The sequence below is a fragment of the Pteropus medius genome, unplaced genomic scaffold (assembly GCF_902729225.1).
Source record: "Pteropus medius unplaced genomic scaffold, Ma_sr-lr_union100, whole genome shotgun sequence".
Taxonomy (NCBI): Eukaryota; Metazoa; Chordata; class Mammalia; order Chiroptera; family Pteropodidae; genus Pteropus; species Pteropus medius.
Genome location: NW_024356336.1, coordinates 4,117,249 through 4,133,192, shown reverse-complemented (window position 1 = coordinate 4,133,192; position 15,944 = coordinate 4,117,249). Strand labels below are relative to the sequence as shown.

At 38.4% G+C, this 15,944-nt stretch overlaps 1 protein-coding gene across 2 annotated transcripts in view; it reads left to right on the top strand.

Annotated features, from left to right (window-relative positions):
* Nucleotides 1-15,944, top strand: part of PITPNB (phosphatidylinositol transfer protein beta) — a 61,386-nt gene that overhangs the window by 28,066 nt on the left and 17,376 nt on the right. For both annotated transcript variants that reach the window (XM_039861887.1, XM_039861888.1), the window contains exon 8: nucleotides 13,000-13,077. In XM_039861887.1, the coding sequence (XP_039717821.1) occupies nucleotides 13,000-13,077 (78 nt within the window). The remainder of the gene's footprint in view (nucleotides 1-12,999; nucleotides 13,078-15,944) is intronic.

Below are 15,944 nucleotides of genomic sequence, written 5' to 3'. Positions count from 1 at the left end.
GAATGCTCTGACATGTTTATATAATTGAAGATAGACATTGTCACAGTAACTCTAGGAACAGGTTTATTGTAAAAATCTGTTCTCATTACCCAAGGTTATAGAGTAATTTGCTAAAGAAATCACATGTATTTAAATATATGGATTATTTTTTTATTGATGACTTATGGAAAGTCTGTTTGAGCTGTAAGTGTACCCACTGTGCTTTGTAATTTTCTAGAAGATAATATCATTACCTAATGAAACAAGCTGAGCAGTCTAGGATTTCTGTATAAAGGTCCGCATCCAGTTTCTTTTGACCACCTTATAAAGCAGATTTTCTGTGTCCAGAGAACGAGGCATTGTAGTGAAGTGTTTAGATGTTATATCCTTTAAGAAGGAAATCTCTTTCTGCTTAGCATTCAAACAGTCACTGAGCACTCTCTGTTCCAGCAGAACACACCCTCTTGCTCCAATCCTCTTCCCCATTTCAAATCTAACCTACTTCTGAAAAGGTATCACTTCTGAAAAGAATTCCTCAGTACATTAAGAACCCCTAGGGGGCCTGACCTCTACTAAATCATCTCTGTGTTGCCAGGATCTAGCAAGACACTCAATATTGAGCCTGACATAGAATGAGCTTTTCAGTAACAGTTTGGTGGATCAAAGAGAAATTGTGGATTTTTTTCCCCTCTGTGGTGTTAAAAGTTTCAAGGAATTAAAGTTTTTATCATTAAATATCAAATGCACAAAATGCTACTTCAGTTCCATCTTTACTAATCCTAGATGGTGAAGTATGTATGATGTGCCTTTAATTCTGAAAATTCCGCCATTTCTAAATGAGCAAATGTATTTTTGTAAGATTAAAAAGTGTTTTAGTTTGATCAAATTGTAATAGGAGTTAAGGTATCCAACATAAAATACCAGAATATAAGTGTTAAAGTTTTTTTAATATCTAAAGTTGTCGTTGATACATAACCACAATAAAAAGTTGAGAATTCTTTAAATGTCCTGATGAAATGCACATGCATGTCTCCAACTCGTTTCCAAAATATACACAAATGAGTCAGTTGACATCTGCTTCTGCTTTTTTTTAAGGTATAAATTTGAATCTGGCCCCTTTTAATCATCTCCAGCACTTTGTCTAAGTAGCTTTCCATGATTTGTATACAAAAGTCACTTCCCAGGAGAGGAAGACTCTTTAAAGTGTAAGCCGAAGTGTACACATGATTAACATCAGAGAGACCCTTCGTTTTTGGAAGTAATTTGAAAGAAAATGAGCAGGTTTTTGGTTTTGTCTTTCTTTTTTTTTTATAGGGAAAAAAGGAAATTGGAAGCACATTTTTAGATATTTATATGTAACCAGAAAGGATTGTATTAGCTTTCCTCTATAGTATATGCTTCATCTGTAATACATGCTATGTGACTTTTTATAATTTCCAAGGATATTTTAGTAGAAGTAATATTTAATTCAAATTTTTAAGGCTCACTGGCCGTAAATTGATATAAATGTCAGTAATGAGCAAATGTAAATGACATGAAAGTATTAAATTGGGGGATTTAGTTTAAAAATATAGACCTATTTCATATTAAAATGTGGCAAGTTTTAGAGGCAGTGAAATTTTTTTTCCTCATCTTTCAGCATATTGGAATATACTAATTTGTGATGAAAAGTTTTTCCCAAATGAGGCATTTCAAAACCAAGAGCTGCTCAGTTTTATAACTGTAGTGGTGTTTCACTGAAGATGGTATTCCTAAAAGGAGGAGACAAGCTCGAAAGTCATGTGCCTTGTTTCTGAGTCACAGAAAGTATGTGCAGAGTGTGCTCTGATTGATAGGGTTCCTCATGAGGACTTCCTGGAGAGCTTGAGGGGCCTTTTTAATGCAGGTGACCCGGTAAGCTTGTGCTCGTAAGATAAGGTTCAAATTTCATTCATACCTCCTCTTTTGACCTTTTTAACCCCTTCTGCCACAATTGTTACTCCCATCTTTCTTCTTGCTTGCCAGTGAGTATAATCGCCATGTCAAATTTACCCCAAGTCACCATTCTTTTTCCTGGTCCCTCTTCTCGTTTGCGCTTGTACACCCCTGGAGAACGGTGGGGAGGGGCCGCCTAACCTGTGAGCTTAGAGCGCTATAGCCACCCTGCAGCCCTGATGCCTGTGCCTCATAGCCAGTCTCCTGTCCCTGGACTATGGTCCTTGGGTCGTGACCACTGCTGGGACTCTGAGCCACCCTGTGCCACTCTTTCTAGCATAACACTTCAGTTGAGCAGCTTTTTCAGAAAGAGCAGAGCAGCTGATGCAAAGTGTGGCTCTACTTATAGTCTCAGTTCTTTTCTTGACACCCCAGGGGACACAGGCACTTCCAGGTGGGAAGATGGGCTGCTGATAAATCTTATCCTCCCTACCATACTTGCAGTCACCTCCATTCAGTATAGCTCACTTAGCCTCTCCCACCTTGTTTGGCCTCCTTTGGAGAACACCTCCACCATGGCCATGAAGTAGGGTCTGCATGGATCCCAGTCGTAGGCTAGATCTGCCCACTGTTCCAGTTTTCTGAACATTTCTTGGAAGCTAAGTGGTTCTTTTTAGGGTCCTTGACAAGGACCCTCTGGGGAGCATTGTAGCCAGGACTTGGGCCTAAAGGCTTGAGCCCCTTTCCATTTTAAGGGAGGTCTGCCCACAGACAGCTTGTTACAAATGCACATTTTTACTTAGCCCTCTCCCTAGGTGGGGCTCAGGGCTCCCCCCAGCTCTCCCAGTGATTTCCTGTGCATGGGCAATGCTTGGGGTGTGCTCTCCTGCACTATTAATGATGAAGATTGTGGAGTGGGCACCCTTCTAGGATTTTGGAAGCAGAAGAATCTCAATTGGAGGCTGGTCTAAAACATTTACACCAGCCTTTCTTTTTACTAAGAAGCTTGAGCCCAGGTTAGTGCTGTAACGTTCCCTGAGCCACATACCTAGTGGAAGGGGAACCAGGACTCAAAAGCAAGGGTTGCTGACTTATTTTTGTCTTTTTAGAATATCTCACTCTATGATGTTCCTTCTTTTGCAATCCTTTGAGAGAATTCTTATTTAAAATGAACAAGCAACCACCTATTCTTCCATCCCTCTTTCCTAGTCCAAATAGCAGTTTTCATCTCAGTGGTCTTGATCACCTCCTCCCATAGCTGCTGAACTCTGGCATTTTTTTTTTTTTTGAAATTTGCATATGTGCATTTAGAATTAAAGGCCTGGAAGCCCTAAGGTGTCTTTTGGTGTGGGCATTGTAGAGAACACCACTCTTATGTTTTCTCATATGTTCATTTAGCAAACATTTGTTGGAACTTGCTGTTTGCTCTGTGGCAGCATGGTAAATATTTTTCCAGATAAAGGAATAATTGTATCTGTCTGAAGAGAGTGAAAGATTCTTAATCAGTGAACACATTAAAGTGTTTCTAAATGACTTTGGAGTTCCTTTGTTCCATCTGTTGCTTGTGTAGTATGCAGTGCTGAGTGCCCCTCCACCAGAGGGCTTTTTTTCTCACAACTGATAAAGACCAGTGCTGGTTTCCAGGCTGCAGCCAAAGTCTGGATTCAGAAGCGGACTAGAGCTGGAAGGTTTGGAGTGTTTTATGTTATTAAATGAAGAGCCCTGCCCATTTAATTGCATATCAAAAGACAATAATGGGGTTGTTGGACACATCTAAGCTGCTCATCTACGCCTCTTGTAGAAGTCCCCTGATCATCTTTGTACGGATTGTGATGTCAGTGAATTGACTTTTAAAGTTTGTGCTCTTTGCTTATTCTTCCTAGCATTGACCACTCGTTCTTTGGTTATGATCCATTTGTTTGGTGTGTATGTTTTGGTAGGCAGCACAGTCTCAATTTAGTTGAGAGCAGAAATATGCTAAGCAGTACCTGATTTTCTGAAATTCAGGTTGCTTTTGCAAATGAACATGTAAGACTTGCTTTACCATCCATTTAACTGTTTTCACTTTGAACTTCCAGTCCATTGTTTGAGTGTTGAGCAATCTCACACTTTTTAAGTATTTTAAATCACGAGTGTATATTGTTTTAAAGTTATTGCCCTTTTTAATGATATTTTTTTTTAATGTTAGCCTTGGAAAGCTGATGAAACTTCATTTAATTTATTTAGGCTTGTAAGTTTTGGTTATACTTTAAGCAGTACTTGTTTTCTGTGCTCTAGGAAGGATTCAGGCATATCTTTTCTTTTGATCAGAGGTTCTACGAGACAGTGCCCAGATGTTATACATTTGAGTAGATAGTCTTGACAACATATGCTTTACTGCACTGCCTTTAGAAAAAAACCTCGTAATTTTAAAGAAATTTGAGAATCATAAAATACACTTTCTAAATCATCTTTATAAGATTAATTTTTTTCCTCTTTAGAATTAAAAACAGTGAAATCTGGCTGGGAAAAGTTATAAATTAGATCAGACCGTGTGAAATTGTTAATATATGGCAGCTTTTGAACTATAAAAATAACCTTTTTTAAATGGGTCAACCTAGGAGATCTTGGAATTAACCTTTGGGAGATGATAACCTTAAATGGGCAGCATCGACCGTGGTTCTAGTTAGTTCTGTCTCACAGCTTTCAAAAAGCTGCTGCATTTTGGATGTTACTTTTGTTCCAACTGCTGCCGCTTACTTCCTAAGAAGGGCTTTCTGCTTCTCAGAGCTGTGTAGTGGCTACCCAGTTCCTTAGCCCTGAGAAGAGCTTTTGTTTATTAGAAGTCTATGGCTGAGACCCAGCAAGTCGGAGGAGAGCCTGTGGTTGCCAAATGCTTCTTCGATTGTTCTCCTTGGTGTGAGCAGGCACTCAGTCTAGCAGAGTACCTCTTCCTTTCACCATTAAAGTGAACCTAGACATTCATCTCTATTTTAAAAGTTTGTAACTTGTCCCTGGTGTATGTGTGAGAGACCTAAAAGCTCTTTATTGATATGTGTGTTAGAAAGAGGTGAGAATTGTGACCCAGCTCCTAACGTGTTATGGTAGCCTCTCTTAACTCAGGAACAAAACACAACTCAAGTTCAGATTTTAAGGTAGCAGTGATTTTTGCTTTTGCTTAAGCAGTTTCCACTCGCCAGATGCTTGGCTTATCTTTGCTATGCTGTGAACAAATCATTATTGAGATCCTTTGTGTGTAAGTTACAGAGGTTTTTTTCCTCTCCATGCTCAAAGAATATATAAATGTTAGCACGGTTCTTATTAAAAAGAAATGTAAAAATGTTTCCCTTTTTCTCCTCTTGCCTTACATGGACACGTGCTTTCATAACACTTATATTTGCATCCGGTAGTGGGTTTAGAGAATGCCCCACGTATTTGAAGACATAATTGGATGGCAGTGCCCTCTTGTGGGAAAATAACATATTGCAGTGCCCTCTTGTGGGAAAATAACATATTGCTAATCTCTTCCATCTTTTAAAAGTATAAAAAGTAGGTAGGGTAGTGGAAGTGGTACAATTCTAAACCGTAGAATTCTCCATTTCCTGGCTGGGAAAAATTCTTTGGTTAAGTGTTAGAAAAAAAGTATTTTTAGCAGCTAATGGCAGGTGTTTTTAAAGAAATTAACCTAAACACTAAACAACTCCAAATAGAGTTTTAGAAGTACATTCCTTATAAAAGCTCCTTTTCAACAATCTTTCTTAGAGACGGTTCTCTAGGCTGAGATCCCGTCAAGTAAGTGAGTCTTATCAATGATCAAGTGTAAATTACATCCTATTTTTGCAATAATGTATTGTGGTTGGCCTGAGTGTCAACAGTACCACATCTGAGTTCAGGTGGAGTTGGGCATTTTCACTCCCCACTCCCAGTGGAATGGCAGTACCTTTGTTCCTACGTAGTAAGGGTTAACAGAGAATGTGCGTGCCTGGCACATAAGTACTCCAAAAATAGTAGCAAGAATGATGCTGCCTATCAGATTTTGCTCTTACTGTTAAAAAAAAATTATAAATTTTTCCCGCAGTTATTTCCTATTTAATGCTTGTTGAATTCATGCTCTGGGTTAAATGAGGTCCTGGGATTTAGGAGCTTCTTTGTCTAAAGGTGAGATCAAGAACCAACCTGGACATTTTACTGGAGAGTAAAAGTCAACCTGTGAATTTTAAATAGGACACCGCCCCCCCCGCCCCGCCCATTTTAGTTTGAGGAATTTGATGTAATATGTTCTACGATCTGTCATTTAAAGAAATAACTGCATTTTGTGTTAAAACTTTCCTAAACATAATTCTTACATTTCAGGCATATGAGACTTAATTTTAAAATATATAATGTTTAACAAGCACTTTTAGCAAAATTGACTTGTTGATATAACTTATTTTAAAATCTTCGTTTTTAAATGCTATAGTAAACATACAGTAATAGTAAATATAATGTTATAGTAATGATTATATTAAATATTTGTGCATGAAACAAAGTAGCCCACCTACCCTGAGGAGTAGCCCAGCATCCCTGGCGTATTCATATCCAGGAACCCCTTTTCCCACCCACCAGGGGCTTTCTCCTTTTCGCTTCACCTGCCCATCTCATTTGGAGCACAATTATTTTGGTTTTCCTGCTGGGTTATAGTATGTGTTGTCTGTCATGTCAGGCTTTTGGTCGTAACCTCTTTTCACAGCTGAAATTCTGATTTCTCTTGCTCTCTATTAATTTGTAACTTTCAAAGACTTTGGGAGTCTGCCTTCATAAACATAACGGTGTTGGTGGTCTCTGGCTCTGAAATGGATGAGATGAGAAAATGAAAGAAACGATTGGCCTACCTGTGCTCTAGCCTGTGCTACCTGAGCTCTAGCAGTACTCTAGGCTGTGGCCACCTTTTAGCACAGAGCTCTGTTGACAGCCTCTGTCTTCCCTTCTCTGTCCACCATTCTCCCATCTAACCAGGCCCTACCCTGCTTAGCTTCTGAGATCAGACAAGATCAGGCACGTTCGGGGTGGTATAGCCATAGACCTCTGTCAACCAGTCTCATGCCATCCACACCCACAAACCCAGGTCTCTATCAGAGTAGAAAGGTTACAAAAAAGCGTTCTGTTCAGGTGCGTAGGCTTGATTTCTTAGTTCTCAATGCTGTTTAAAAATTCACTTTTTAGGAGGAGTCATTGGTGGAAAACCAGTAAGGATTAATGAGAGGGCTGAATTAGAGAATATTTTTTAATGCAGTTTTGTTCCTCTGAGATACATTCAGTAACAGAAACTAGGCCAACAAGTTATTGACAATTAGTGGTCCTTTGGGAATCTGCTTTAATGAATAGATAAGAATGATTTGTAATTAGCATAATAATTATATGCAAATGATGCTTCAGAATTGCTCTAAAACACTTCTGAACTGTTTAAACAGCTCTCCTGAGATCTTGTTACTCTATTAATTTGTGTAGCAAATCCTTTTTTCATAGATCATGCAAAGATAAACTTCAGTCCAGCCCCTGTCCGAATTATTATGAATTCCAAGGTGGTAGAACCTGAATTAATGAGATTTACTTATACTATATTAATGGTACTCTGCGGGAACCTGAAAGGGTGAGGAGTCATTGGGGAGATGTAATTAAAAATAGAAAAAAAAAAAGCTGTTTATTTGAAAATAACTCCTGAAATGTGTTTCTTAAACAAGTTAGTAAATGTTATTTCTCTTTACACCCCTGTTTCTTGCTCTCGACAAATTTTAATGCAGACATATTTTATTAATGGGCTTCCCCTTTGGAGTCTGGCTTGAATTTTGTCAGCTCCAGTTAGTTGTGCACTAGGTCATTGGTGATAGGATCCAGGAACTACTTGTTTTCTAAGTGCCACAATACTGAAACTGCAGGGCAGTGCGAATAAATGATGTCTGATATTTATCTTCATATTTAATTCAGCCCCCCCCCTTATCTTGGTCTTTATTTTTAGGATGTGATTAGAGGAAATAAGCTTTGCTAAGTTGAGCAGCAGTACCTGTGCATTTTAAACTTAGTGATTATCTTTGAGCTGTTTGAAAGACACCTAATTAATCATGTTATGCTAAAGGAAAGCATTTTACAGCGGGCTGCAGGATCCTAATATCACTCTCAAGTTTTTGTGTTTACCCTGTAGAATTATTTCTCTTTTTTGCAGGGGTGCAGGACATGCCCTTTTATAAGCAGATGTCTAGGAGTTGCTAATGCCTGTGTTTAGGTCCACTTTTCCTTAGTTACATTTGGACTCACCTGTGGGAACCCTTGCATAGTTCTTTAAGCAATTTCTGGTGTCTGGAGTTCATCTTGATTTTTCCACAAGCTGTCAAGAAATTCCTATCAGCCTGTCCCCCAACCTCCTTCTCACTTCTCTATTCCTAATCATGAGTTAAATCTGAGCTCAAGGACATTTAGGTTGGCTCAGCACAGATTTTGCACTTTTGTTGTAGGGGACAGGCTCTGTGCTAAAAGATTCATAAAACTAATATTCTTTGTCTTAAAAAGGAATCTAGTTTCTGTTGAGAGCTGTGGTGAGTAACAGATACCCAGAAGGCAGCACAACTTTTGTATTCCATTGACAGAAAATAGGCACTTAAAGAATTGAATGAATGTATTCTGTAGCTCCATCGTGGAGACTCAGTAATCCATTTATTTACCACATTATATTTTATGTGTTCTCCAAAGGGTGTCTTGACTTTCACTTGCCTTCTTTTTTGCTTAAGAGTTTGCAATTAAATATCGTTTTGTTAATATTAATTCAAATCTAGGTTATGCCGATACCATTGTGTTTTTCTGTTGTTCAGGCACTAGTATTGGTGGAGGGAATAGTGTCTAGGGACATTACACCTAACTTGATAATGATGGTTTTACTAAGCCCTTATCCTGGCCGGGCCTCTGGGCATTATACAGATAATTAAAATTTGATCATAAAATTTTTTTAAACACAGTGCACCTTAGCAATAAGATTTTTTACCTTTAAATGTGATTTTTAAAAACTCCTTTTGCAAATGCATTGCCTAGTGAATTTGCTTTCTTTTTTCCCAAGGATTACAGAAAGTGCATAGCAAATTCAGCCTTCAGAATACCCAGGAGCTGAAGACTCAAGTAGGCTACAGCTGTCTTCACCCACAGTATTCTAAAAGAACTAATGAGATGAGAAGTCTGCAGCTGGTGGCAAGCACAATAAACCATGAGCCAAGGGCTTCTCTTCATCAGAGCCTCCCCTTTCCCCATGGGATCCCAAAGGAGACAGAATACTAACAAAGCCAGCAGGCTGTCTCATTCCACACTATTGCTCATTTGCAGCTATAATTGGTAGCTGAGGTTGCATTCTGTATGCCGAAACTGTCATACATGAAGGAATATATTTGTTCATTGTGATAAGGCTATAAATCGGCCAGTTTTCAAATACAGAAAGACCAAACTAGATACCCAACAATAAAATTGTAGCAAAGAAGATACTGTTCAACAAATTAAATGTTTGTTACAGAGATACAGAAGTGAGGTTGTTAAAACTACACCTGCTTCCTGCTTTTTAATATCTTGCTACTTAATTCAGCTGATTAAACATTTACGTATTCGAGCTAACATAAAAAAGCACAAAAATTCCTAGGTTTTGACAAGATGTATTATCCTCATCTGTCAAAGTTAAGGTACTATTGTTAATAATTGGGTTTTGTTACATTTTTGGTATATCTTTAATGATTCTTTGTATTCAGAAGAAAAAAGCAGAGAGGGAAGACTTAGCTTTGGAGATATATGTGTATGTATTTATAATATCTTATATGCACACACTCATTTCTTATAGGAAAATCCACATTGGTATCTGGTACTACTGCTTCTTGGTGTTTTAAAAATGTGTTTTGCTTACCTGGCACTTGTGGACACCCTTCTGTGCCTCTCCTGTGTAGTGTACCAGAATGAGCCCAGGATAGAGGCTAAGAAGCCTTGTGTTGAAGTCCTAGGGGAGCCATACCACCTCTTTGTTGGCTGTGGTCTCCTCATCTGTAAAATGAGGTAGCTTGGATGGTCTTCAAGGTTCAGTTCACCTCTATAGTTCTGTGCATTCATAGTTCAGAAAAGCATCCAACGAGCAACTAGCATTAATAATGAAGGCTCGGAAATACACTTTCTGGAACAATGTATTAGTTAGGTCCAGAGTGGAGAAGTTTCAAAGTGTTATTCCATGTTCTTCAGTTAATTAATCTATGTCAAATAGGTATTGAAAATCTCTGAAGTTGTTGCCTTGATATGGAGCTGGGGTTAGGAAGGAGAAAGGGGTATTGTCAAAAAAGTCTGTGTAATCCATCCCCTCACATTTTCATTTTCACTGGTGCCACAGTTATGCTTAGGCCTATCACCTGGGGCAGGTCAACCTCTTAATTAATTTATCCCTACATGAGTACAATTTATGCTGGTCACAATTTAGACCAAGCTTGCTTTTCTTATATTATTTGTTTCTTAATTTATGTACTACCCTTATATTTCATCAGTGATCAGTGGTTTTTTCCTTTAGCTCTGCTGATATTTGTGTGCATTTCGTTTCATGGATTTTGTTTTTCCTTTCTCTCCGAGAGCAGGCAGGTTCTGCAGTTTTTTCTTTCATTGCTTCCCCCCATATTTTAATATATTCAGATTCAGGATCTGTCTTCCAGTTATAGCATGTTTTGTTGGCTGAATGTTTTCCTTCTTAATGGTCCATAAAATAATGGCGCATCCTCTATCTCTTAGGTTCAGGAAATGTGGTATATATTGTTGAAATCATGCCAGGGTCCATAACATCTCAGATTTTGAAAAAACAAATTTTATTTTTGAGCGCCGTGCCCACAGCGAGGTCACACCCCAGTTGGTAAAAAAGAAAAAAAGTATTTTCCCTCAAATGTAGTGAAACACTGGCCAGACCTCTGGGCATTGTATAGATAATTAAGATCTAATCATAAATAATGTTAACATAATGCACCTTAGTACAAAGATTTTTCTACTTTTAAAAAGGGTGTGAAAACTCATTTAAAAAAATATATTTTCTTGGCTAGTGTTGGTTGGTTTTGATTCTGACTCTAATTCTTCTCTCTGTTCTGTGTTGGCAGTTTACATGTACTCCCTGAGTTTCGGTTCCCTTTTCTTGGTTTGCCTGTGTTTCTCTCAACTGGACTGTGACTTTCTAGGAGCCAGAACCATGTGTTGAGTCTCCTTACCCCTTGGACTACCTCTTAGCATCCTGTGTACTACCTTATATATGATGGCTGTTAAATAAATAGACCTTGATTGAGGGAGATGATGTCAAAGTGATTATTTGATATGATGTTAAATATTTTAAGTTTTGGAGAAAATTGAGCTTATTTGGGGGTTTCAATTTCAAATTTCTGACCTAGAAGGAAATGTTTTATGGAAATCTATGGTTATTGGTGTTAGCATAGTAGCTGTGTTCTCACTGGATCCTGATATTAAGACCACCCTGTGCAGTTGATACTTTTCTCAGTCAACAGTGAAGATGTTAATTTTTAGGGTGTGGTTCAAAACAAGAGTTTCAGAATTCATGACAGTAATTGAACCTTCTGCTTAAGTGCCCAGACACATGAAGTAACTCCAGTTGTCTGATCCTTGCAGTCATCCCAGTTTGTCGTTCCTGGATAATGCTGACCTAATGCCTGTGGTTACACCACATTGCTACTGGCCTGCTAAGTTTGCTTGTGTAATAAGTTTAGCCCATTGTTGGACCTTTTTATAGCTTCTTAGAAGACAGCCTTTAGACAGGCTTCAAGTAGGGTCACGTATTTACCTAATATTTTTAGTTTTGTTGTCTACCTGAACCTCAGATTTTTTATTCCTCACATACTTTATTATAACTTTTTCTTCAGGAATTATCATCATGTCATATGCATTTACTGAATAACTATTAAGTCTTGATTGGCTGCTTCTCAGCATGTTTTCATTGATTTGTGAAAGTTTGTATTATACTTCAGAGTATGTTCAGTACTTACACCGCCCTTAACTCTAGAACAGTGATTTTTCATATTTGACTGGTCTGGGGATTTTCACCAATGGATGTGGTTTCTCCACAAATGGTGTGAAGGACTCCTGGTTCAGAAATCCTGCTCAGGAGAGAAAGGGCTCTCTCCCTATGCAGTATTTTCAATTAACCAACTGACCTCTGTTAATTATTCCTATTACAACTCATTCCTTTTTTTAAACCTGAACTTTAGCTCTTCAAAGATAATTTTTGTTTCTTTCCATAGGTTGCATGTATGTATGTATGTGTAGTAATGACGAAAGAACTTTTGTACAGCAGACAGGTTTAAAAAGATTTACTCCATTCATTTCACTCATTCTATCAGGAAGAGTATGTTAAGGGAAATAGAATTCACACACACTAGAACCTTGCATAAAACCTAAATTTGGGCGCAGTTCCCCTGTGACTTGACATATAACTGAGATATTCCCATAAGGAGTCATAAACTCATCCCTCGCCTCCTTTGACAAGGAGGGGCTGCCATGAGTACAGTCCCTCTTCTGTGAGGAGGCTGGGGTATATGGGCCTCATGTCTCTCTGGACAAGGTTTTGGAAAAGCTGGCTTTCTAGTTGAGTCATCCACCCAAGGCCCAACCGTGAAAGAGATGGTAAGTGCCGAGCATCAATAGTTCTGACCTGTGTTCCCAGTCATAGTAATGACTCTAGCGGACATTAAGAGTCCAATGTCATCATCTTTGGGTATCGTCAAAACCGGCATAGGTAATGTTTTATTTCTTGAATGTGATTATACATATATCAAAATACTGGAACTATTGAAAAATGTTGGAAGATTTATTCTTGGAGATGGCTATCCAGTAACCAGTGTTGGACTGCTAACCAAGGCTTTTATTACTTTTTTATTATGTAGTCATTTTGCCTTAAGGTAAAAATTTAAAGCAAAGAGAACCAAACTGAAAATGTAATGTCACATAGAAGCATTTTCCTGCTTTTATGCAAAAGCACAGTAAACCTAATTGGTTTCTGTCATGTGTTCTAGTAGCTGCAAAGAGCTGTTCTGGCAAGGTTAAAGAATTTTCTCTGGTTTTCTTTGCTGCCTCTGACTTTGTTTTGCTTTGCAGGACTACAAAGCTGATGAAGACCCAGCATTATTCCAGTCAGCCAAGACCAAAAGAGGCCCTTTGGGACCCAACTGGAAGGTACTGGATGCTGACCTTTCTGACAGGCAGAGTCTTGGCAACAGAACACTTGACAGGTCTTGAGCTGGTGACGTTTAAGTGAAAAATAGAAATGGCACAAAAATAGTTTTATTTGCGATAAGGACTTACAGCCAGTTGCAGTTGGCCAACAAGTCTGTGCTGCGTTAACAGACAGAACATAGACAGAATGTCACTTTCAGCATAATGCTATTCCGATAACTCTTAAAGGAGACAAGTAGTTTTCATCTTTGGGGTTTGTAATGTTCTCTTTTGAGACTTGAAGCAGGATAAAATTCCATGTTAAATGAAGGCTTATAGTTTAAATTTAGTCTTAGTAAAAACTGAACAAGTTCCCTTCACCTTAGCTTATGTTCTTGGCCTTTTAATAATTATACTTTGGAAAGCAGGACACCAGAGGACAATTTTGATGCAAGTAGTTGTTTTCTAATAAAGAGTACATCCTTGCTTTGTTGAGGGAAGTAAGAAAAGCAATGTCAAGGTAAACATTTAAATTGCTGTAGAAATGTAATGCATTTTAAAGACATTTGCTAAACTAAATGACAAACCCTTAAAGAAGGCTTAATGTGTTGATGGCAAGTTATTATAACTAATTTGACAGGAGGAGCATAAACCTAAACCTGCCCAGAGCAGATTTTCCACTGGTAGGATTTTGCTTGGTAACCAATCTGTTTATGCTGAAGCCAGTCACAGGTCTTCGATAAATGCTGTGTTAGGTCCTAGTTGTTGCTTGCAGATAGGGGATTACTGTAGCAGCCCCACAAGTAACCCATTGCATGGTTCTTCATGGTTGTCAGACTGTTTTGTGGCCTGTCTTGCACATCAATTAAAATGAAGAAAGGGTCTGACTTCATTAAGACAATGATTCATAATTACCTTATTTTCACATTTGTTCTCTGGATAGAGTTCAGTTCAAGATTCTCCTAGTTTAATAGCCATGACTAGAGACTTTTACCTTAATACCCAGAAAGTGATACATGTCACTTACAAATCAAGGAACAAATTCAGTATGCATGATCTAAATTTACTCTGATGGATTAAAAAAATTCCCCACCCTCATCCAGCTTTTTAGCTGTGGACTTGAGAACTTGGCCCTGAGCCGGGGGAGAAGCCTTTCTCCTTTGAGATTTAACACTGGCCTTCTAAAAGAGAGTGCCATGCTAGGGCAGCAGACAGGTGGCAACTTCTAAGGTCGCCATATCTTCTAAAAGGCCATCCTGCTCCATTAAGTACTAACTCTCTAGCTGACAATACTTTTACAGGGAATAGAGGGGCATGAGATTGAGACTCCGAGGTGAATTAAATACTGAATTTTCTTCAAATTGTCAGTTTTTCAGGTATAAACTTGAGAAGGCAATGCTGCATTTCATGGTGGGCTATTGTGTTTGGGCTCAATTGTTGTCTGTAGCAAAGGTAGTTTGACACTATGAATTTTACCTGATTTCTAACCTTTTAGTAACCTGGAATATGATTTTTATTCCTTTTTTATTTATGCTTTTTACCTTTTTAACTAACATTGCTTTGTCTTTTATTACCCGTTAGTGATTATTTAAAATTCTAGAATAGGTTTAGTTTTTAGAAAAAATGTGAATTTTACATTTGTTCAGGTCGCATATAGCACTCCCCCCCTCCATTATGGGTGCGTGTGTGTGTGACAGAGAGAGAGAGAGAGAAAGAAAGAGAGAGAAGCTTATTATTTCTCTGGGAGAATGCTGGCTGATAGTGATACCTTTTTACCTATTTGCCTGTTGGTGGTTAACATTAGCCAAGTGATAGTGGATGTAGCTACTCTTATAAATTGAGTTGCTGCCTAACTGATTTTCAGTGAATTACCATGCTCTCAGAAATAACTACGGTAATAAAGATTAACTAATTAAACCATGTTTACTGCTGTGAAGGAAAATAAAGAGTAGGAATGATGACTAGCTAATAATACAACATAGAAAAATAGGAACCTATGGTCTGACTTGATCCTGTCAGTATTTGACGATCCCTATTTGTCAATAAATGGCACTGAAGATAACACTGGGAAAGGATGATAGTTGGAGATTTCCATATTTCTGAAATATGAGAGTAGGGAAGAAATATGGTAATTAAAGCAAAGAAGAGAAATCCTGCTCTAGACCTCCTTACCCAGGATTCTGTATAAGAACACTTATGTGTAGGTACTGCCTGGTGGTTCCGCAGCCGTCCTGAAGGCCTCCCGTGCCCCTCAGCAGAAACTTGCCAGTACAGATTCCAAAAGTATATTCACAGCTAAGTGCAAACCTCATCATCTCTTAGAGACTTCTCCTTACTTATTCCACAATGGTGGTTTCCTTCTGAATTATTGCAGTATTTTACTGCTTGTCTGCACTAGACTGGAAAGGGGAAAAGAAACATCCCTGGTGCCAGGCAGTATACAAGGGAGTATTTAATCTTCACAACTTTCCTGCGGGCTAAGTACAACTGCTTCGTTTTATAGTTGACAAATGGCCAGAGAAACACGGATAATAGTTGTAGAAGAAACAGCAGGATGTCTGCCATTCCTATACTACCTGATTCAGTGCTAGTCAGAGATGCGTAAGGCATGGAGATATAACGGATTCTGACTCTTAAGCCAGTGACTCCAAATCACCCACCTGTATCTTTTGTGCTGCGTCACATCATGGCAGTTGTGTAGCTCTCTGTATTCATGGTCTTTGCCAGAATTTGATAATTCCTGTTAATACAAGTCGTTAGGGAATTTGTGAAGTGACAGCATTAAGGGAGATCCATTAAAAACTCCTCATGAATCTGTCACAAGTTGTGACCTAAATAACAGTCCTAACTCTGAGCCTTGATTTCCACATTTCTAAAATGGGAATGAT